Raw genomic sequence first — 24,299 nt, 5'->3', positions numbered from 1 at the left:
GAGTAGCCGGGTGGTAGCCGGCTAGTGATGGCTGTTTAACAGTCTGATGGCCTTGAGATAGAAGCTGTTTTTCATTCTCTCGGTCCCAGCTTTGATGCACCTGTACTGACCTCACCTTCTGGATGATAGCGGAGTGAACAGGCCGTGGCTCGGGAGGTTGATGTCCTTGATGATCTTTTTGGCCTTCCTGTGACACCGGGTGCTGTAGGTGTCCTGGAGGGCAGGCAGTGTGCCCCCGGTGATGCGTTGGGCAGACCGCATCACCCTCTGGAGAGCCCTGCGGTTGTGGGCAGTGCAGTTGCCATACCAGGCGGTGATACAGCCCAACCGGATGCTCTCAATTGTGCATCTGTAAAAGTTTGTGAGGGTTTTAGGTGACAGGCCAAATTTCTTCAGCCTCCTGAGGTTGAAGAGGTGCCGTTGCGCCTTCTTCACCACACTGTCTGTGTGGGTGGATCATTTCAGTTTGTCAGTGATGTGTATACCGAGGAACTTTAAGATGTCCACCTTCTCCACTGCGGTCCTGTCAGAAAGCAGCAAGTAAAATGTCCACAGTTGAACGGAAGGGAAGGTCAATGGCGGTAGTAAGGTAACGCTAGTAGCAGGGCAGGGGGAGGGGGAGTGTGCTACAAAACCTACGCACTGACTGGGTATAAACCTGGTAGAAATAATACGCTGTAACACTTCCTCAGATCCTGCATTACTCATTACCGTTACAATTAACCATTACCGTTACAATTAACCATTACTCATTACCGTTACAATTAACCATTACCATTACTCATTACCGTTACAATTAACCATTACCGTTACAATTAACCATTACCATTACTCATTACCGTTACAATTAACCATTACCATTACTCATTACCGTTACAATTAACCATTACGTTACAATTAACCATTACTCATTACCGTTACAATTAACCATTACCATTACTCATTACCGTTGCAATTACTCATAACCGTTACAATTAACCATTACAATTAACCATTACCATTACTCATTACTGTTGGTCTGGTGTTGGTCTCCTTGGCTCAGGTTGAAATGCACATGTATGTCGTGCTATGCACTTTTTCAGTAGTCATTGAACAAGACAAGATCATTTGAATAGAATGATGCTTTTCACTGTCATTAAATAGTTGCGGATACAACTAAATGTTAGGCACTTTGTCACAAATATTGCTGTTGTGCAAATCTGTTACTTTCTGGTGTAAAGTAGTCTACATAATAGGACAATTAGAACATCTAACTTGAATTCCTTCTGTCTTTTCTGTTGCCGTGCCTCACCCACCATAATCGTGAGCACTTGGGAGGAAAGAGGGAGGTTTTTTCGCAGTAGCTTTCCGTTTGGGGGGAGGAGGAGAGAGGGGAGGAGGAGAGAGGGAAGAAAATAGAGAGGATGCTGGTTTTGGAGGAGGGGAGAGGTGCATGCTGGTTTAGGAGAAAGAGGAGAGAGGGGAGGAGGGGAGAGGAGGAGGTACATGCTGGTTAAGGAGGAGAGAGGAGGAGGTGCATGCTGGTTTAGGAGGAAGAGGAGGAGGAGGAGGGGAGGTGCAGGCTGGTTTAGGAGGAGGAGGTGAAGAAGAGCGGTGTTGCAGGCAGGTACAGTAGGTAAGCAGATGGCTGTTCTCTGTGAAAGTCAGTGAGAGGAGAAAAGGGAGGTGGAGCAGGAGGAGTTACAGGCTGGTTTAGGAGAAGCAGGAATAGGAGAGGGGGAGAGGAGAAGGAGGAGGGAGGAGTGTTGCATCAGCTAGGGCTAGGTGAGAGCAGATGGCTGTTGTCCTGTTACTGCGGTCAGGTCCGAGACGTGATCATGATCTGGCACAGTGCTCTAGGTGACGTGTACACCTCCAGCACCACTCCCTAATTAAAGGACAAGTTTACTTTTTTTCAACCAAATCTGTATTTTGGATGTAAATGGCATCTTATAGGAGTGTCAATACATTTTTTTTTTTTTTTTTTTTTGCGATTTCACTTGTTTTTGAGAAACTTACCCCACCTGCGATACACTTCCTCATTGCTCGTTCAGCAGTATGGGGGCAGCGGATAAACATGAACATAGGCTCCAGAAACGCCTAAATACGTCCTTTAAGAAACGGCAAAGCTCTCAGTATAGTGATGCAGGTCTTTAGATGTTTTACACATGAAATTGTTATTCCCGAACTTTATCCGCAATGTTATATTCCATTTTGTGCAACTCGAGCGGTTTACCCTACCCAGCTGTTCCATTCTCTATGTATCCTGCTGCTAGAATGGACGGAGAGGTATCGCTAGAGTCGTCACAAAATGGAATATAACGTTGTGGATAAAGTTCCGAATGACACAATTTCATGTGTACAACATCTAAAGACCTGCATTACTATACTGAGAGCTTTGCCGTTTCTTAAAACAGGTTTTTAGAAATCTTTGCTAATTTATAAAAAATAAAAAACGGAAATATCACATTTTACGTAAGTATTCAGACCCTTTACTAGGTACTTTTGTTGAAGCACCTTTGGCAGCAATTACAGCCTTGAGTCTTCTTGGGTATGAAGCTTGGCACACCTGTATTTGGGGAGTTTCTCCCATTCTTCTCTGCAGATCATCTCAAGCTCTGTCAGGTTGAATGGGGAGCGTTGCTGCACAGCTATTCTCTGGTCTCTCCAAAGATGTTAGATCGGCTTCAAGTCCAGGCTCTGGCTGGGCCACTCAAGGACATTCAGAGACTTGTCCCTGAGCCTCTCCTGCGTGTTCTTGGCTGTGTGCTTAGGGTCATTGTCCTGTTGGAAGGTGAGCATATGTCATGAGTCAAAAGATTTAGTGTAAAAAGGGTCAATGCAGATAGTCCGGGTAGCTATTGGTTAACTATTTAACTAACTATTTAGCAGTCTTATGGCTTGGGGTAGAAGCTGTTCAGGGTCCTGTTGGTTCCAGACTTGGTGCATCCGTACCGGTTTGCCGTGCGGTAGCAGAGAGAACAGTCTATGACTGGGGTGGCTGGAGTCTGACATTTCTTAGGGCCTTCCTCTGACACCGTCTGGTATAGAGGTCCTGGATGGCAGGGAGCTCGGCCCCAGTGATGTACTGGGCCGTACGCACTACCCTCTGTAGCGCCTTGCGGTCGGATACCAAGCAGTTTCCATACCAAGCGGTGATGCAGCCAGTCAAGATGCTCTGCTCTCAATGGTGCAGCTGTAGAACTTTCTGAGGGCCCATGCCAAATCTTTTCAACCTCCCGAGGGGGAAGATTGTGTGGACAATGAGGCACTTGAAGCTCTCGACCTGTTCCACTACAGCCCCGTCTCTAGTGAGTCTGTCAGTTGAGAGCTGGTGTGTTGTTGCTGTGGAACCCACTGCTCATGCTCATTCTCTCTGTCATCTGCTCTGTGTGTCCCAGACCCTGACCTAAGGGGCATGGATCAGAAAACCAGTCAGTATCTAGTGTGACCACCATTTGCCTCATGCAGCGCGACACATCTCCTTCACATAGAGTTGATCAGGCTGTTGATTGTTGCCTGTGGAATGTTTTCCCTCTCCTCTTCAATGGCTGTGCAAAGTTGCTGGATATTGGTGGGAACTGGAATACGCTGTTTGTACACGTCAATCCAGAGCATCCCAAACATGCTCAATGGGTGACATGTCTGGTGAGTGTGCAGGCCTCTAAAATGACGTTGGAGGTGGCTTATGGTAGAGAAATGAACATTCAATTCTGATGGACATTACTGCAGTCAGCATGCCAATTGCATGCTCCCTCAACTTGTGGCATTGTTGTGTGACAAAACTATTGTCCCCAGTACAAGGTGCACCTGTGTAATGATCATGCTGTTTCTTGATATGCCACACCTGTCAGGTGGATGGATTATCTTGGCGAAAAAGAAATGCTCACTAACAGGGATGTAAACAAATTTGTGCTCAACATTTGAGAGAAATAAACTTTTTGTGCATATGGAAAATTTCTGGGATCTTTTATTTCAGCTCGTGAAACATGGGACCAACACTTTACATGTTGCGTTTATATTTTTGTTCAGTATAATATGGCTTTGATTTATCAATGAAAACATGCATATATTTTGCGTGCGACAGTTTGATAAATCCCATTAATTTGTGGTGCACACAAATCCATGTACCCCCAGGTGATGCCCCAGGTGAGAACAGCCTAATGGGACAGGGCCTAATGGGACAGGGCCTAATGGGAATAATGGGACAGGGACTAATGGGACAGGGCCTATTGGGACTAATGGGACAGGGCCTATTGGGACTAATGGGACAGGGCCTATTGGGACTAATGGGACAGGGCCTAATGGGAATAATGGGACAGGGTCTAATGGGACAGGGACTAATGGGACAGGGCCTAATGGGAATAATGGGACAGGGTCTAATGGGACAGGGACTAATGGGACAGGGCCTATTGGGACTAATGGGACAGGGCCTATTGGGACTAATGGGACATGGCCTAATGGGACATGGCCTAATGGGCCTAATGGGACAGGGCCTAATGGGACTAATGGGACAGGGCATAATGGGACAGGGCCTAATGGGACTAATGGGACAGGGCCTAATGGGACAGGGCATAATGGGACAGGGCCTAATGGGACGGGGCCTAATGGGACGGGGCCTAATGGGACAGGGAATAATGGGACAGGGCATAATGGGACAGGGCCTAATGGGACTAATAGGACAGGGCCTACTGGGACAGGGCCTATTGGGACTAATGGGACAGGGCCTAATGGGACAGGGCATAATGGGACTAATGGGACAGGGCCTAATGGGACAGGGCCTAATGGGACAGGGCCTAATGGGACTGGGCCTAATGGGACTGGGCCTAATGGGACTGGGCCTAATGGGACTGGGCCTAATGGGACTGGGCCTAATGGGACAGGGCCTAATGGGCCTAATGGGACTGGGCCTAATGGGACAGGGCCTAATGGGACAGGGCCTAATGGGACTAATGGGACAGGGCCTAATGGGACTAATGGGACGGGGCCTAATGGGACAGGGCCTAATGGGACGGGGCCTAATGGGACAGGGCCTAATGGGACTAATGGGACTGGGCCTAATGGGACGGGGCCTAATGGGACTCATGGGACAGGGCCTAATGGGACAGGGCCTAATGGGACTCATGGGACAGGGCCTAATGGGACAGGGCCTAATGGGACTAATATGACTGGGCCAAATGGGACAGGGCCTAATGGGACAGGGCCTAATGGGACTAATGGGACAGGGCCTAATGGGACGGGGCCTAATGGGACTCATGGGACAGGGCCTAATGGGACTAATGGGACAGGGCCTAATGGGACTAATGGGACAGGGCCTAATGGGACGGGGCCTAATGGGACAGGGCCTAATGGGACTAATGGGATGGGGACTAATGGGACAGGGCCTAATGGGACAGGGCCTAATGGGACAGGGCCTAATGGGACAGCCTAATGTATGTAGATCACAGCTTTCGCAATCTAATGCCTCTGTCCCGCTTATTTTCTTCCTCTATCTCTCCCTCTGTATCATCAATCACACAGTATAACCTCATGTGTCCATATCGACAGCTTGACTGATGACATTGATCTATTATAGAGTTCAGGGCAGAAGGTTTCAGCCTAAAACGGCACACCACACAGTATAGCTAACTTGGAACAGCTCAGGGAGATATAGCCATTTTGGCCACACACAGGTTTTTCTTTATGCATCAATATTTATTTTATTTTTCATTGAGAGATTGTGGTTGCTTTCAGCTAGCCAGTTGCGCTCCAAATCCTGGATGGAAGCCACTGGACAGGAGCGCTGCCCAAGTCTGTAGTCAGGATTGGTGGTAGATGTTTGGGGGAGAGAGGGAAGTAGCAGGGGACCTAGCTGGCTGGCTGGCTGGTTGGCTGGCTGGCTGGCTGGCTGGTTGAAGGGAGAAGGGGATGGCGGGATGGATGGATAGACAGTGTCCTCTATTCTAGTCATCTCTTTCTCTAGGAGCTGCAGTCTGGATCGGGAGAGGGAGGGAGAGAGGGAGGGAGTCCTCCATTCTAGTCATCTCTTTCTCTAGGAGCTGCAATCGGGAGGGAGGGAATGGGCATTGCTCACGTGATAGATGGTTCAGATTGGATGGATGGCTCAATTGGTTGCAGCAATGGAGCACGGTGTGTACTGTCTACAACTGTGGGTTTGCTACCTACCTGGACCACATGCACAGAGGCCTATATTAACTAGCTTTGTGATTTATTGATTTATTGGGAAAAAAGGTGCACTGAGTACAACCCGGGGATAACACATTAAAGTGAAAATCACTTGTTTCTAACGTGGTCCCTGATGGAGTACACACCACACAGACCAGACACAGGAAATCAGCAATAGTCCCTACAGTACAAAACAGCATCATTAGAAGAAATTACTAAAAAAGGAAAGCTACAGTCAACCTGTCCTAGAGATCCTAATCTCATCATTTGTCCTCCTGGACTCTGCAAACATTATACATCAATACATCTATATCGTTATCAGTAATACTGTAACAGCTAAGATGGCCTCGTGGCCAGACCTCTGCCTGCACCGTTCTGATGTAGCAGAGGCATAAATGCTTGTCAGTGACACTAAGTGCTTGAGAGAAATGATAGGCCTAAGGGCCATATATTTTAACTAGCGATGTTCGGGGAAATATGAAGGTATTTCTGAAACATCTGGTGAAAGTTTTTATTTTTTTTCTACACTTTTTGCAGCATGGAAATAAGGCAAGAGATGTATGTGACTCAGGCTAGTCTGAGTAGATGGCTTCTAGCTGTCCATATGGGAGTGTAGGGGCCCCAGGAAGAGTAGTCCACTGCCCTCGAGGTTTACTAGTTAGCTCCTCGGGCTTCTCTGTCTGTGTCTGTCTGCTCCTCAATCTGCTTAGTTCAGGGGTCACCTGGAACAGATCTGCTGATCTGCACCCGTAAGGCTATTCACGACACAACACAACACAGCACAGAACAGAGTAGTGTGTGAGGGAGTCATTCATCTGTACATGTCACTAGAATGTTTGTGAATTGGATCACTTTTCGTGTGTGTGCGTGAAAGAGCTGAGCTCCTTAAATCCGCAGAGCTAGGTAATTGGGGAAGGAAAAAGGGTGATACTGAGAGGTGTGTGTGTGTGTGTGTGTGTGTGTGTGTGTGTGTGTGTGTGTGTGTGTGTGTGTGTGTTTTAGGGTTCGACATGGAGGGTGCTACAAAGAGGGAGGTGTGTGTTTGGGTTCGGCAGGCAGGAAGGGGGGTGAGCGAGAGAGAGGTGTGTTTGGGTTCGGCAGGCAGGAAGGGGGGTGCTACAGAGAGATGGGGGTGTTGAGGGAGCTCTCTGGTTTTCTCTTGGTGACAGAGCCTGTTGCCATGGAGCTGGGCCTCCCATTGGTGGAGGCCTCAGCCAATCACACGGCAGCACAGTCTGTTTCATCATTGATATGTTTTTTCTCTCTTCTGCTCCCTCTGCGCTCTCTCTCTCTCTCTCTCTCTGTGTCTCTCTGTCTCTCTCTGTCTCTCTCTATGTCTGTGTCTCTCTCTGTGTCTGTGTCTCTCTCTGTCTCTCTCTCTCTCTGTCTCTCTCTCTCTCTGTCTCTCTCTCTCTCTGTCTCTCTCTATGTCTGTGTCTCTCTCTGTCTCTCTCTCTGTCTCTCTCTCTCTCTCTCTCTGTCTCTCTCTCTCTCTGTCTCTCTCTGTCTGTGTCTCTCTCTGTGTCTGTGTCTCTCTCTCTCTCTCTCTCTCTCTGTCTCTCTCTCTCTGTGTCTCTCTGTCTCCCTCTGTCTCTCTCTGTGTCTCTGTCTCTCTCTATGTCTGTGTCTCTCTCTGTGTCTGTGTCTCTCTCTGTCTCTCTCTCTCTCTCTCTCTCTGTCTCTCTCTCTCTCTGTCTCTCTCTCTGTCTCTCTCTGTCTCTCTCTCTGTCTCTGTCTCTCGCTCTCTCTCTGCTCCCCCTTCCCAAACTAGAACAAGTGCAGAAATTACGTAAGATCTATAATGGGAGCGGGACCAATTTCCGGGATTTGTTTTGACCGTGTTTTATTTGAGTGGTAGCCTCCGATCCATGCAGCGTACTTCTGAATTAAGCTAACCACGTTACGCTTGATTCATTGACATAGAATCATCCTAGGTTTCAACATAGCGTCACATGGAGCACAAACCCTCTGCAGGGCATGTAACTAACTCCTACATGATTTCAGTGTCCTGAGTCATCGGCCTGTGTTGAATGTAAAGACTTGTGGATAAGAATGGATGCAGCATGCTTAGAGTCCCCACTCTGTAGTGGTAGTTCATCCAAGATAAACATTCATCTGTAATTCTAGTGTTATTATACCACACTCTTACAAGTACTTGTCCTGACTCCTGGCAGTCTAGTGATAATGAGCTCATATGATGAACATTCATTGACAAGTGTGGCTGGAAATAGTTGAGGTAGTCATCTGTTTTTTATTCAAATCTCATGAATGGAGGGAAGAAGTTAGTTACATTTTTTTAGGCCAAGCAGGGGCAACTGTCCCTCTCTCTCTCATTTCAATTCAAAGGGCTTTATTGGCTTGGGAAACGTATGTTAACATTGCCAAAGCAAGTGAAATAGATAATAAACAAAAGTGAAATAAACAATACAAAATTAACAGTAAACATTACACTCACTAAAGTTCCAAAATAATATACATTTCTCTCTTTCTTTCTCCATACTGGTATCTTTCTCTCTCTCTCCCGCCCACATTCCAGAACTCCTTCACTCATCAATAATGGATAGAAAGGATCCCCCCTCTCTTTATCTCTCTCTCTCTCTCTCTCTCTCTCTCTCTCCTCTCTGTCATTTATAATGAACAAGGGAGGGGTGATCCTGGCCAACATCTCTTCTATCTCTCTCTCTCTCTCTCTGTCTCTCCCTCAATCCTGACCTGCCACACACACTCTCGCTCTCTCTTTCCTCTTCTCTGTCATAGAGGATACCCCTGCTCTGCCCCGCCTCCTTTCTGTCCTCTCTCTCTTCCTCTCTTAATGTTCATCCTGCTGACATCATCCTCCCCCTCTCTGCTCAGCTGACTCAATGCTGTGGGACGCGTTCAGCTCTGACTCATTCCCCGTCTGTCTCTCTCTCTCTCTCTCTCTCTCTCTCTGTCTCTCTCTCTCTGTCTCTCTCTCTCTGTCTGTCTCTGTCTCTCTCTCTCAAATTCAAGCTGCTTTATTGGCATGAAAAACATTGCGTCAATATTGCCAAAACAACAATGTATACAATAAACCTTGTAATAAAATAATAAAGAATAACAAATAATAATATAAAATGGTGGATAATAATAATAATAATAATAATAATAATAATAATAATAATAATAATAATAACAACAACAACAATAAAATGGTAACAGTCAATAGTAGAAATATAATAAATAGAAAAGGCTAAACATGGAAAATGAAACTATAACTAACTAACTAACTGTCATCCTCACCATTACATCAGTACTACAACTACCATCATCATTATTACTACTACTACTACCACCACCACCATCATATCTCTGTCTCTCTGTCTCGCTCTCTTTCTCCCTCTCTCTCTCTCTCTCTCTGTTCCTCACAGCTCCCTCTATTTGACATATGTGTACACTGTGCTACATTTCCATTCACCTTCATCTTTCATTCAGATTCTGCAGGAGAGACGCTCTCCTCTCCATTATAAAATCCAACCTGCTAACAGGCCATGTGATTACAGCTGCAATTTATAAATGAGAACTAGAAGCTGATGATGGATACATTGTTTCCCTTTTCTCATATCTAGGTGAAATACATAGCCCTATAGCTTACAAAAGCCTACATTATAGCATACACCCCAGTCAGCTGTTTCCCCATGGTACTAACTATTGCTTAGACCCTGACCTCTTATGACCCACTAAAAAAAATGAACGGGGGGACAGGGAGTCAGTACCTGCACTAAATACCCTCAGTGAATCTGTCTACTGCAGGCTTTGTCTGTTCCAGACCTTGGTTCATATACTATTTGAAATATTACAATTCATTTGAGAATTCTCTCCACTGTATCTCTCTCTCCCCTGGATCTCTCTCCACTGTATCTCTCTCTCCACTGTATTTCTCTCCACTGTATATCTCTCCCCACTGTATCTCTCGCTCCACTGTATCTCTCGCTCCACTGGATCTCTCTCCACTGTATTTCTCTCCACTGTATATCTCTCCCCATCTCTCTCCACTGTATCTCTCGCTGCACTGTATTTCTCTCCACTGTATCTCTCTCTCTCTCGCTCCACTGTATCTCTCGCTCCACTGTATCTCTCTCCACTGTATCTCTCTCTCTCTCTCGCTCCACTGTATTTCTCTCCACTGTATCTCTCGCTCCACTGTATCTCTCTCCACTGTATTTGTCTCCACTGTATCTCTCTCTCCACTGTATCTCACTCCCCTGGATCTCTCTCTCCACTGTATCTCTCTCCACAGTATCTCTCTCCACGGTATATCTCTCTCCCCATCTTTCTCCGCTGTATCTCTCTCCACTGTATCTCTCTCCACTGTATCTCTCTCCCCATCTCTATCCACACCTTATCTCTCTCCACTGTATCTCTCTCCCCATCTCTCTCCACACCTTATCTCTCTCCACTGTATCTCTCTCCCCATCTATCTCCACTGTATCTCACTCCCCATCTCTCCACTGTATCTCTCTCCCCATCTCTCCACTGTATCTCTCTCCCATCTATCTCCACTGTATCTCTCCCCATCTCTCTCCACTGTATCTCTCTCCCCATCTCTCTCCACTATCTCTCCTCTCTCGTCTCTCCCTCTTTTTCTCTGTCTCAACGCAAACGGCAGAAGCTGAGAATGATGTTGCTGTCAGAGAGAGAATGGGGAGAGAGCGTCGCTGAGAGAGGGAGAGAGAGACTTTTACTGGCATCGCTCGATTCATTCATAAGCGCCCCATTTTCACGCTCATTCAGTTTTTCTGGCAGAGCAAGAACTGTGTTTTAGCACAATCTCCTCTCCTCTCCTCTGCCCCTCAGCTGTCTTATTGTTCTGCTCAGACCTTATCTAGTCATTTCGATAATGTTGAACTGTATGTTTGAGTGACAGTTTTGCAGCATGTCTGTGTCTCCCGTTCTCTATCTGTTGAGATAAGTCTGTGGTGCAGAGTTGCATAAGCCTCCTCAGGGCCGAGTGCAGTTGGTTGGCATTCATCTGTGTGTGTGCCCCCTGGTCATTGATGCAATGTGGTGCTGCTGCCTCAGTGATGGTGCTGCTGCCTTGCTGTGCCTGGGTCTTCCCCTGCTGTGGGAATCCCTGCCTGCCATACAGCCTCCTCTCTGTACCACACACACACAGCTTCCTGATGACTTCAGAGGAAATGGTGTTAAGCTGAAGAGAACACAGCGTTGTGTGTGTGTGTGTGTGTGTGTGTCTTGCTCTGGGGTGTGTGTGTGTCTTGCTCTGGGGTGTGTGTGTGTGTGTGTCTTGCTCTGGGGTGTGTGTGTGTGTTTGCATGTGTTGTCGAGTAGTGAGAGCGCCGCCTGTCCTGAAGGTGTTTGCAGTATACCATCATGTTTTCATTCGCTTGGTGTGTTAAAGAGTGAGCGGGAGAGAGAAACACACTGTCTCTACTCTGTCAGTAGGTTGTGGTAAAGTTTCTGAACGAAAACAAGTAATATTTCAACCCAGGTCTGCAAGTGTTCATTAATGGACTGAATTCATACTTCCACAGCCAGCCCGATAGCTCTGTACTCCCACGCTTTGAGCAGTGAGTCAGCCTGGACCCAGTCAGTGTGTTGTAACGGTTAGTGACGTCATTCTGCCTTCCTCTTATCCCCAGCGGTCCTGGCTGGAGGAGCTCTCATCAACATGCTGCTGCACTGAGACACACGGACGGATAGATTGACGGACGGACGGACGTACAGACCGATAGACCCCCTCTCTTCCCCGTATCGGCTGTTTCTCCCCCTGCTACCTCCCCCCCTGTACGGAACTTGCTATGGAATGCCCTCACCCAGCGGACCGGCACAGTCCTCCTCTATAGGGCCCTCTCCTGGGAACACACTCCATAAGGAATCAGCACAGAACAGCTGATCTCCTCCTCAGGTACAGTTCACTGTATACATTAACTACATTATCGGTATCTCTCGACTCCCATGTTTAGGGTCCAGAGTTTTCTTTAGCCCTAGTCAAAACCTGAACCTGTACGGCCTTGAACCTCGCTTTTTCTTTCTCCCTCTCCCTCCCCTGCAGCAGTCTCTGAGTCCTCCTACCCTACAACCCCTCCCCTGAGAAGATGTCTGTGCGCCTGGCTGGGGAGGACATCCAGACGGAGGGTGATAGTGGAAGTAGTGGACTGCTCAATGATGACTCTGTCAACGGAGGGAAGCTCTCCCCATCCCCTGAGCCTTGCCAGGGGCAGGAGGGCACTGGGGCTGGGGGCACTGGGGAAGGCATGCAGGGCACTGGGGGCACCGGAGAGGGCACGGAGGGCACTGGGACTGGGGGCACCGGAGAGGGCACGGAGGCAGAGGAGAGCGCCACACAGGACTCACAGGTAACTGACCTCCACGGGACTTTGGTTGCGTCCCAATAATCTCTCCTTTCACCCGAATTGAGGACTTGTTCACTTCCCTTCATGGATTTTAAATGGAAATGACAGGTGTTTGGGACCTCCCTAGTCCACGCCAACACATTGGTGGGGGGTAGTGAACGAGTAAACACTTCAGGAGGAAGGAGAGATTATTGGGACGCACCCTTTTGCCTCCTCTGCACTGCACTTCTAGGGTTGCAATTTCCAGAAAAGCTTTTTAAGGAATAACCTACTACGCTACAGAATAAAATGTCTGTGAATTTACAACATATTCAGACATTTATATTGTAATGACAAAGTATATATATTTTTCTGACGTGCTCAAAATAAACAGTGAGACGTCTTTTTCAGCTCTGAACCTCCTCTCCCATCTTGCATTGCACAGTTGCTTACGGCCACGATGCGCATGCACTGCAAGCCTGTGAACGGAGTGTAGTGGGGATGGGTTGGCAGAGTTGGATGATGTTATGGTTGAGACAAATTGCCCCTTTTAGTGAATTACTGTCATTGACACTATAGTGTTGAGCGATAAGTGCTTTGAGTTCGGTTTCGGTTCGATTATTACAAAATCACGGTTTTCGATAAAAAAAAAAAAGAATTAATGCATTATATATATATTTTAGAGCTTCCCTCAGCCATCGCCTGCCTTTTTCCTGACACTGACAGTGGGTTGAATGCTGTAACAACACAGAATAAAACAATAAATAAGAGGTCAATGATGGCTGTGAATGCCCATTACGGCTTATCACTTATTAACCGTAATGTATTCACATTACTTACATAACTTTGATAAAATATTTCAGTTGTGTATATTACTTATTTTTTATTTGATTACTTTTATTATTTTTCATACCTTTTCATACCTTCAAGCAGTAGTAGCCAGCCAGCCGGACAACCATCTAAAGTTCTCATGTGCTCCCCATTGAACGAGTCATCCTATTTAGCTAGGCTTCAAAGTAAATAAGGCATACTTTCAAGACTGCTTATTACTAACTACTACAACTATCAATCGGGTAGAGCTACCTCACCAACTGGCTATATCCCCCTCGTTGTTGTGTGGTCATTCCTCTCTCATGCGGTCTCATATGGTGTGTATCCACCTCTGTCCGTGGCCCGGAAAGAATGGGCGCAATGGATTATGGTCATTGTAGTTAATTACCACGTTTCTGCGCTAAAACTAGGTTGAATAGTTGCCTAATGAAAACTACAACTTCCAATCAGCCCACCGTCCCACATAGTTCTTGACTTATGCCGCGTTCAAATACTTGTCGGAACTAGGAAACTTTAACATTTCCGATTTGCTAACTGGTTGTAGCTATACAAGCTATACAAGCATTAAGCAAGTCAGAAATGTCAGAGTTCCGACTAGCTTTGATTTCTCCTTAGAGAAATGGCACGTTGAGCTCACAAAAAAAAAAAAACGAAATGGGTTCGAGGAATTTAATCGACGTTGGTCAGCTAGTTTAATAACCTAAACAAAAGTTTTTCGCTTAGCACTATACACATTTTATAAGCAAATTGCATGTTTTCTTCGTGCCTTGCTTGAATATTGAATTTGAAGCAGGGTTGTCTATCTATCTAGCTAGATTCACTGTAGTTAGCTGCTTATAGTCCAAGCTACCTGCTTCGGCTGGTTGGCTAGCTAGCGACGTTGCTGTTACCAGTCAAGTGCTTCAAACTAGTTAGCTAGCAAGTTGGACTGCATAACAACATATTACATGACATATCGTCATCGTTGGCCTGCAAGAGTAGCTAGCTTTGTTTCTGCTTGCTCAATGCAGGCAGCTGACGAGTAGTGCTGGCTTGTGCCAGCTAGCGGCATAGCCAGCCATGGTTAGCTAGCCACATGGTCCAGCCGAAGGTAGCTAGCAAGCTAGCAGGTAGCTAGCTAGTTTGTTGAAACAATGAAATATAGCTAGCTATGCTTCTAGCATCGAACTAATTACACATGATCTACATCTTAACAGGTTTCAGTAGACATTTCAGGTGTAGGCGGGTTGAATGAGTGCAGCTGCTGCTGGCTACTGTAGCTACTATATTCATCATGATTTCTAATGACATGACTCAGTTGTTACTTAGTCTGAAAATCGGTTTGTTCAAGATTTAGACGCCTGAAAGGAAGGTTAGATAGCTTCTATCCAACCACAGTCTAGGCTGACAACAGCTGGACAGTGGCCCTGCCCAGAGGGTTTTGAGTAGAAAGGATACAGATTTTGTCAGCAGGTTGGGAGAATTAGGGAAAGGTTAGGAAAAGGGTTAGCTCAAATGCCAAAATAAATAGACTTTTGGCGTACATTTGACAAAAGCTCTATTCTTTCTAGCCATGACCTGCCCAGAGAGAGATTTCAAGTTGTAATGTCACATGCACAAGTACAGTGAAATGCTTTTCTTGCAAACTCAAAACCCAACAATGCAATAATCAATAACAATGTATTACTGGAAACCCCCTCACAAGAAAGAAGAATAGTAAATATGAAATACACATTTAATTAAGTAAGCATACTATATACAGAAATATTTAAAAAGTCAGATCCAATACCATATTTACATGTTCAGGGACACTGGAGTGATTGAGGTAGATATGTATAGGGGTAAGGGAGCTAGGCCACAGGATATAAGATAAACAGAGTAGCAGCAGCTTGCATGTGAGTGGGTGTGCGGGTGTGTAGAGTCAGTATAAATGTATGTGCTACTCTGAGCAAATGATGGAGTGTGTGTTGGAGTGACAGTGTGTGTGAGTGTGTAGGGCCCTGTGAGTGTGCATAGAGACACTGCAAATATTGAAATAAAAGGTCAATAAAGATACAAGGTTAACTCAGATAGTCCATGTAGCTATTTTGTTAGCTATTTATCAGTCTTATTGCTTGGGGATAGAAGCTGTTCAAGAGCTTGTTGGTGTCAGACTTGATGCACCGGGAACCGGTTGCCGTGCGGAAGCAGAGAGAATAGTCTATGGCTTGGGTGGTTGGAGTCATTGACAATTCTCCGGGCCTTTTTTTCACACCGCCTGATATAGATGTCCTGGATGGCAGGGAGCTCGGCCCCAGTGATGTACTGGGCTGTCCGCACCACCCTCTGTAGCGCCATGCGATCGAGGGTGGTGCTATTGCCATACCAAGCAGTGATGCAGGCCAGTCAAGATGCTCTCAGTGGTACAGCTGTATAACCTTTTCAGGATTAGAGGGCCCATGCCAAACCTTTTCAATCTCCTGTGGGGGAAGAGGCCCTGTCGCGCCTGTTTCACGACTGTGCATTGCATTGTGGGTTTGTAGTCAACTACAGTATAGGAAGTGGAATAGTCTCTGTTTCCACAGCACCCACAGTTTCTCCCTATATTAACAACGAAATGAAACATTTGTTCACTAAAATATGGTTTTCCACATATTTATTTAAAATGGTAAATTGTAAATAGTTTTGAGTGTAGCTAGTATTCCTAGTATTACCAAATGTTCTCCCCTTGCAGAGGCGTGTTCAGAACCACGGCCATGGGAGGAAAAGGGCCAGGGTAAGGACGGTATTATCCTGTCTGTTGTGTTGATGTTGTTGTGTAAGTTTCCATATCATGATCCTAATCCTGGGATTAAAGTCCACCCGTTAGATAAAGGGTCATACTGGCAGTACTAGACCCAGAGGTCGCTAATCCTAGTGAGTAGGTTAGATAGACCAGGAAAAGTCTCAGAGGTGAGGCCTGCTCTCACACAACCTATTACCTAGTGGATTTATGGAAGTCAGCTTTCGTGGTAATAGGACAATGCGTGTTCTCTTCCCTCACATCATTTTTTGGGTTTCACATGCGCACACGCACACACCACCCTCTCTGAGCATCTGGGTTAGGTCTTTGTAGCAAACCCGTCTCCCTCTCTGTCTGTTTGTGATGACCTCATTTCTAGTGTAGGCTACATCTACTCTTACACTAGATAGGGACAATGCCAAGTGGGTTAGTCCCCTCCACCAAGTGGGTTAGTCCCCTCCACCAAGTGGGTTAGTCCCCTCCACCAAGTGAAATTCCCCTCCACCAAGTGAAATTCATTATGAAGTCTACACATGTTGATTTTAAAAAAAATGTTTACTTTAATTTATCTCAAACCAATTAACTTGTAGCCTCTTTCCACCATGACCTCATGTATTGTAAAATGGTGCTCGTATTTGACCAGCTATTTCTTAGAAGTAGGACCAGAGTTATATAGCCTAGGTTCTTCAATGTGGTGTGTGTGTGTCTGGGTTTAAATATTCTAGGTTTTTACTTAGTTGCTTGCTTCGATGTGGTGTGTGTCTCTGTGTGTGTCTCTGTGTGTTTCAGTCTAATGCCAAGCTAAAGCTCTTCATATGCATGATGCATGCAGATTGTATTTTCTCACGTCAGTTAACTTTTAAGCTTCTTTACTCTATTTTTAACGTTTGTTGTCAAATATTGATAGTGTGCAATGAGTTTGATCTGTTATCGATTGACCGAAGAGCTATAAGTTACTCCACTGTGTTTGTGTGTGTGTCTGTGTCTCACTAACCTATGTGTGTAGTCCGCTGCTTCACTGTGGTGTGTGTGTGTGTGTGTGTGTGTGTGTTTCAGTCCAATGCCAAGCTGAAGCTGGTGAGGAGCCTGGCGGTGTGTGAGGAGTCATCAGGTCCGTTCTGTACCGACGGACCTCCAGACATTATCCAGCTCCACGTCAGCTGTCCCTCCGACAAGGAGGAGGAGAAGTCGTCCAAGGATCAGCGTGAGAATGAGAACAAGCGTAAGATGCTGTCACGAGGTAAGATGTCTCTGGGGAAAAAATGCTAAAGAGGATTCATTAGAGTAGCAGAGAGGGGCAGACGCAGCTGAAAACGGACAGATGTCTGCATCATGGTGTGTGTCAGTAACAGTTGAAAACGGACAGATGTCTGCATCATGGTGTGTGTCAGTAACAGCTGAAAACGGACAGATGTCTGCATCATGGTGTGTGTCAGTAACAGCTGAAAACGGACAGATGTCTGCATCATGGTGTGTGTCAGTAACAGTTGAAAACGGATCCTCCTTTCATATTTGTTCAGAAACAACACAGCCTTTCTGCTGCTGACGAAAAAAAGTTGAAATGAAAACTATCCTTCACAAGTGTGTGTTCAGATACAACACACACCCTCTCTGACCCCTATGACCGACGCTGTGTGTGTGTGTGTGGATGCTCCTGAGTGCATGCCTGTGTTTTGCAGATTGTGTGTGTGGTGTCATTTTTGGAGCTATGTTAAGCATCCTGTCTTCTGTCTCTGCTTTCCGCCAGACTCCAGCCAGGAGTACACAGACTCCACCGGCATCGACGTGCACGACTTCCTGGTCAACACACTGAAAAACAATCCCAGGTAATACACACACTGAAAAACAACCCCAGGTAATATACACACACTGAAAAACAACCCCAGGTAATATACACACACTGAAAAACAACCCCAGGTAATATACACACACTGAAAAACAACCCCAGGTAATACACACACACTGAAAAACAACCCCAGGTAATACACACACTGAAAAACAACCCCAGGTAATACACACACACTGAAAAACAACCCCAGGTAATATACACACACTGAAAAACAACCCCAGGTATGGCAGTGGAGCCTTATCGATATCCTATCACAGCAACAGCACTCAACGGCATCTAGATGTAGTCTGGCCATCTGAGCCTGTGGGTCCCTCCAGTAATGGAAATGGATTGAGAAACTCTAAGGGCAGAATCTTAACTTTAGATGCGCATCAGATTCATCTTTTTGTACACATTTCTCATTTAGCTACATCAATGCATGATTGACATGGTAGTCCATGCTAAGCACAAATATTTCAAGTTAGGATTGGGCTCTAAGCTAATTTAACTAGCTACCCTAACCCTGTGGTGGTCTGGACTGTGTACATTAGCTGCCAATCCTCTCTGTGAGGACGGATTGGGAAAGTATTCACTGGTGAATGGAGCCTATGATCTTTAGTATGAGCAGTTGGCACTCCGATTGCACTCTGTCCTCACACAGTCTCTCTCTCATCCCCCCCCTCCCCCCCCCCTCCTCTCTATCACTATCTCTCTCTCTCCCCCTCCTCTCTCTATTTCTCTCCCTCCTCTCTCTCTCCCCCTCCTCTCTTTATTTCTCTCCCTCCTCTCTCTTTCTCTCCCTCCTCTCTCTCTTTCTCTCTCTCTCTGTCTCCAACAGGGATCGAATGATGCTGCTGAAACTAGAACAAGATATCCTGGAGTTCATTAATGACGATAAGTGAGTGAGAAATTGCACCCTATTCCCTATATAGTGCACTACTTTTGATCAGGCTCTAGTCAAAAGTAGTGCCCTATATAGGGAATAGGGTGCCATTTGGGACGTATCCACATTCTGTACTGCTACTTTACTCCGGTATATCATTTATATAATTGTAACTTTCTATGTCCTTCACAGTATATTTATAGATAGCCGATTGTAATGGGATAAATATGGGGATTGTACTGTAGTTGGTATATCAGTATGGTATATTTGGCTGCCTGGGACTCTGTCCACCTGTCGATGGGATGGTATCATTACTCTCATCTGAAGTTTATTTTGTTGTATTTCAAATGTAAATCAGTCCCGTCTCTTAACAGTTTCATCTTGTTTTAGAAAAGGGTAATAGTCCACATCTAAGAAAGATGTGCAGAGACGCTGTACTACCACTCAAGTATCATCACTAGACTGACACGTTGGTTAATCTCCACGTTCTCCCCTCCAGTAACCAGTACACGTTGGTTAATCTCCACGTTCTCCCCTCCAGGAACCAGTACATGTCGGTTAATCCCCACGTTCTCCCCTCCAGGAACCAGTACATGTTGTTTAATCTCCATGTTTTACCCTCCAGTAACCAGTACATGTTGTTTAATCTCCACGTTCTCCCCTCCAGTAACCAGTACATGTTGTTTAATCTCCACGTTCTCCCCTCCAGTAACCAGTACATGTTGTTTAATCTCCACGTTCTCCCCTCCAGTAACCAGTACACGTTGGTTAATCTCCACGTTCTCCCCTCCAGTAACCAGTACATGTTGTTTAGTCTCCATGTTCTCCCCTCCAGTAATCATTACATGTTGTTTAATCTCCACGTTCTCCCCACCAGTAACCAGTACATGTTGTTTAGTCTCCACATTCTACCCTCCAGGAACCAGTACATGATTGTTAATCTCCACGTTCTCCCCTCCAGTAACCAGTACACGTTGGTTAATCTCCACGTTCTCCCCTCCAGTAACCAGTACATGTTGTTTAATCTCCACGTTCTCCCCTCCAGTAACCAGTACACGTTGGTTAATCTCCACGTTCTCCCCTCCAGGAACCAGTACACGTTGGTTAATCTCCACGTTCTCCCCTCCAGGAACCAGTACATGTTGTTTAATCTCCATGTTTTACCCTCCAGTAACCAGTACATGTTGTTTAATCTCCACGTTCTCCCCTCCAGTAACCAGTACACGTTGGTTAATCTCCACGTTCTCCCCTCCAGTAACCAGTACATGTTGTTTAATCTCCACGTTCTCCCCTCCAGTAACCAGTACATGTTGTTTAATCTCCACGTTCTCCCCTCCAGTAACCAGTACACGTTGGTTAATCTCCACGTTCTCCCCTCCAGTAACCAGTACATGTTGTTTAGTCTCCATGTTCTCCCCTCCAGTAATCATTACATGTTGTTTAATCTCCACGTTCTCCCCACCAGTAACCAGTACATGTTGTTTAGTCTCCACATTCTACCCTCCAGGAACCAGTACATGATTGTTAATCTCCACGTTCTCCCCTCCAGTAACCAGTACACGTTGGTTAATCTCCACGTTCTCCCCTCCAGTAACCAGTACATGATGGTTAATCTCCACGTTCTCCCCTCCAGTAACCAGTACACGTTGTTTAATCTCCACGTTCTCCCCTCCAGTAACCAGTACACGTTGGTTAATCTCCACGTTCTCCCCTCCAGGAACCAGTACATGTTGTTTAATCTCCATGTTTTACCCTCCAGTAACCAGTACATGTTGTTTAATCTCCACGTTCTCCCCTCCAGTAACCAGTACACGTTGGTTAATCTCCACGTTCTCCCCTCCAGTAACCAGTACATGTTGTTTAATCTCCACGTTCTCCCCTCCAGTAACCAGTACATGTTGTTTAATCTCCACGTTCTCCCCTCCAGTAACCAGTACACGTTGGTTAATCTCCACGTTCTCCCCTCCAGTAACCAGTACATGTTGTTTAGTCTCCATGTTCTCCCCTCCAGTAATCATTACATGTTGTTTAATCTCCACGTTCTCCCCACCAGTAACCAGTACATGTTGTTTAGTCTCCACATTCTACCCTCCAGGAACCAGTACATGATTGTTAATCTCCACGTTCTCCCCTCCAGTAACCAGTACACGTTGGTTAATCTCCACGTTCTCCCCTCCAGTAACCAGTACATGATGGTTAATCTCCACGTTCTCCCCTCCAGTAACCAGTACACGTTGTTTAATCTCCACGTTCTCCCCTCCAGTAACCAGTACACGTTGGTTAATCTCCACGTTCTCCCCTCCAGTAACCAGTACATGTTGTTTAGTCTCCATGTTCTCCCCTCCAGTAATCATTACATGTTGTTTAATCTCCACGTTCTCCCCACCAGTAACCAGTACATGTTGTTTAGTCTCCACATTCTACCCTCCAGGAACCAGTACATGATTGTTAATCTCCACGTTCTCCCCTCCAGTAACCAGTACATGTTGGTTAATCTCCACGTTCTCCCCTCCAGTAACCAGTACATGTTGTTTAGTCTCCATGTTCTCCCCTCCAGTAACCAGTACATGATGGTTAATCTCCACGTTCTCCCCTCCAGTAACCAGTACATGATGGTTAATCTCCACGTTCTCCCCTCCAGTAACCAGTACATGATGGTTAATCTCCACGTTCTCCCCTCCAGTAACCAGTACATGATGGTTAATCTCCACGTTCTCCCCTCCAGTAACCAGTACATGATGGTTAATCTCCACGTTCTCCCCTCCAGTAACCAGTACAAGAAGTTTCCCCAGATGACGTCGTACCACCGCATGCTGCTTCACCGTGTAGCAGCCTACTTTGGAATGGACCACAACGTAGACCAGACTGGCAAGGCAGTCATCATCAACAAGACTGGCAACACACGCATGTGAGTGGGAGACTGGTATAACTTAGAAGGCAATGAAACACGTTTTCAACAATAGAACTTCCATTGCCCTACCTAGTGTTGCACGGTACACCGGTACCACATTAATATCACGGTACCAAAACGTCATGATACTTATGATACCGACAAATTAGAATACCGTAGCACCGTTTCATATGATACTACCAAATTGTTCAGGCCTATCGATCCAAAGAGCCTAATGTAAGCCTAAACTATACCAAACATCTATTTCTGCTGCTCCTTACATTGTCTTTGGTGCTTAACGTTTTAAAAGTTGGGAGCTGTGTGTGTGTGTGTGTGTGGTAGGCCTTTGCAAATATAAGCAAATCAGCCATTCTATGCAGTATTCTATTATACACTGAACCGTGTGAAGTTAAATTCAATGTGTTGTATTGAGTAGAAGTGTGAATTTCAGTAACAGGTTTTTGCGTAGCACATGCGCAGAACATTTTAGAAAACGGGAACAAGCATCCAGGGGATGGGGCGAACAGGACGCTAGGCAACACATTCCCAAACCCCCCCCCCGGTATCGCGATACTACTTGGTATCGTGATACTTGGCCTGGTATCGTATCGTTAGTAAAATGTTGGTATCGTGACAACACTAGTCCTACCAATAGTTTCTGAATTGGTTTCGTCTTCAGCCCAGAGCAAAAGTTCTCAGAGCACATCAAGGATGAGAGGAACATGGACTTCCAGAAGAAGTTTATCCTCAAGAGAGACGACGCCAGTATGGACAAGGACGATAATCAGGTGATTAGTCACTTTCTTTTATTCTTCACTGTTGCTTTTTATTACTTAAATACTTAACAGTTAATATAAGTTAATTACACTTAAGTGTAATAATTAAATACTTAACAGTTCTGATTAGCACAGATTCTTCATACATGTTATCTATAGCTGTCTTTAGCGTTGTAGGTCTTTGTAGAACACGAGGATACGATTATATGAGAAGGCTGAATATAATTTATCCTGTTGACTATTATCTGAGTATTAATAACGGGCCATTGTTGTATAAATCTCTCGCGCAATATTTTAATTTACACGTCTTCTTCGTGAGAAGATGCTCTGAATAGTATTCGGTGAATACCACTTCTGTCCAATGATGTTGCTGATCGTTATCCCTTCTTCCTCTTGTCCAATCGCAGATCCGCGTGCCGCTGTCGGACGGACGGCGCAGCAAATCAATAGAGGAGAGGGAGGAGGAGTATCAGAGAGTACGAGACCGGATCTTTGCCCGAGAAGTAAGTGGTGGAGGATAGGAGTTGCCCTTAGGCACAGATCTAGGATCAGTTTACCCTCACCAAATCCTAACATTAAGCGTTGTGGGTGTAACATACACAACTGACCTAAGTTCAGTGTCTAAGGGCAACTCCGGTCGGGCTCAACCGTGAGGACGGGGATGTACAGTTGTACTTAACTTGTCTCCCACTGTCTGTTCTACTAACCATTCCTCCTCCTGTCTGTTCTGCTAACCATTCCTCTTCCTGTCTGTTCTGCTAACCATTCCTCCTCCTGTCTGTTCTACTAACCATTCCTCCTCCTGTCTGTTCTGCTAACCATTCCTCCTCCTGTCTGTTCTGCTAACCATTCCTCCTCCTGTCTGTTCTGCTAACCATTCCTCCTATTGTCTGTTCTACTAACCATTCCTCCCACTGTCTGTTCTGCTAACCATTCCTCCTCCTGTCTGTTCTACTAACCATTCCTCCTACTGTCTGTTCTACTAACCATTCCTCCTCCTGTCTGTTCTGCTAACCATTCCTCCTCCTGTCTGTTCTGCTAACCATTCCTCCCCCTGTCTGTTCTGCTAACCATTCCTCCCCCTGTCTGTTCTGCTAACCATTCCTCCTCCTGTCTGTTCTACTAACCATTCCTCCCCCTGTCTGTTCTGCTAACCATTCCTCCTCCTGTCTGTTCTGCTAACCATTCCTCCTCCTGTCTGTTCTACTAACCATTCCTCCTACTGTCTGTTCTGCTAACCATTCCTCCTCCTGTCTGTTCTACTAACCATTCCTCCTACTGTCTGTTCTGCTAACCATTCCTCCTCCTGTCTGTTCTGCTAACCATTCCTCCTCCTGTCTGTTCTGCTAACCATTCCTCCTCCTGTCTGTTCTGCTAACCATTCCTCCTATTGTCTGTTCTACTAACCATTCCTCCTCCTGTCTGTTCTACTAACCATTCCTCCCCCTGTCTGTTCTGCTAACCATTCCTCCTCCTGTCTGTTCTGCTAACCATTCCTCCCACTGTTTTAACCAAAAGTTAATTTTAATAACATAATGGTGGAATAGCATAAGAAGGCAGAGGTAATAAAGTGAAGTCCATATTCTTGGAGGTCATGAGTGAACTTTGGTTAACTTTGGCTAATACAGTACTTGACAAAATATGACACGAGTCAGTGTTCACTGTCCAGGCAGTTATCGTAAATGAGAATATGTTCTCAATAATCTACTTGGTCAAATGAAAGCTATTAAATAAATGTAGGATCGACAAGCTACAGCTGCTAATTTCCAGGTGTCTTTTCCTTTTCAGGCCTCTCAAAATGGATACATCAACGACAACAGGTGAGCTCAAGTAGCACACGCTAACAGTACGCGTCACAGTCGAGAGCTTCACGTGTGATCTTGTAAAGGGGACCAT

General features: G+C 45.8%; 1 protein-coding gene across 1 annotated transcript in view; it reads left to right on the top strand.

Annotated features, from left to right (window-relative positions):
• The window catches only part of LOC311122312 (R3H domain-containing protein 2-like), a 65,802-nt gene that overhangs the window by 11,839 nt on the left and 29,664 nt on the right, over positions 1 to 24,299 (top strand). The window contains exons 2-10 of the mRNA XM_084196692.1: positions 11,763 to 12,028; positions 12,176 to 12,479; positions 17,083 to 17,266; positions 17,774 to 17,852; positions 18,693 to 18,752; positions 21,505 to 21,645; positions 22,307 to 22,415; positions 22,811 to 22,906; positions 24,192 to 24,223. Of these exons, the coding sequence (XP_084052818.1) occupies positions 12,219 to 12,479; positions 17,083 to 17,266; positions 17,774 to 17,852; positions 18,693 to 18,752; positions 21,505 to 21,645; positions 22,307 to 22,415; positions 22,811 to 22,906; positions 24,192 to 24,223 (962 nt within the window). The 5' untranslated portion in view covers positions 11,763 to 12,028; positions 12,176 to 12,218. The remainder of the gene's footprint in view (positions 1 to 11,762; positions 12,029 to 12,175; positions 12,480 to 17,082; positions 17,267 to 17,773; positions 17,853 to 18,692; positions 18,753 to 21,504; positions 21,646 to 22,306; positions 22,416 to 22,810; positions 22,907 to 24,191; positions 24,224 to 24,299) is intronic.

Source organism: Coregonus lavaretus, assembly GCF_964263955.1.
Source record: "Coregonus lavaretus genome assembly, contig: HAP1_SCAFFOLD_479, whole genome shotgun sequence".
NCBI lineage: Eukaryota > Metazoa > Chordata > Actinopteri > Salmoniformes > Salmonidae > Coregonus > Coregonus lavaretus.
The sequence above is the reverse complement of the archived record's forward strand: the minus strand, read 5'-3'. Positions and strand labels throughout refer to the sequence as shown.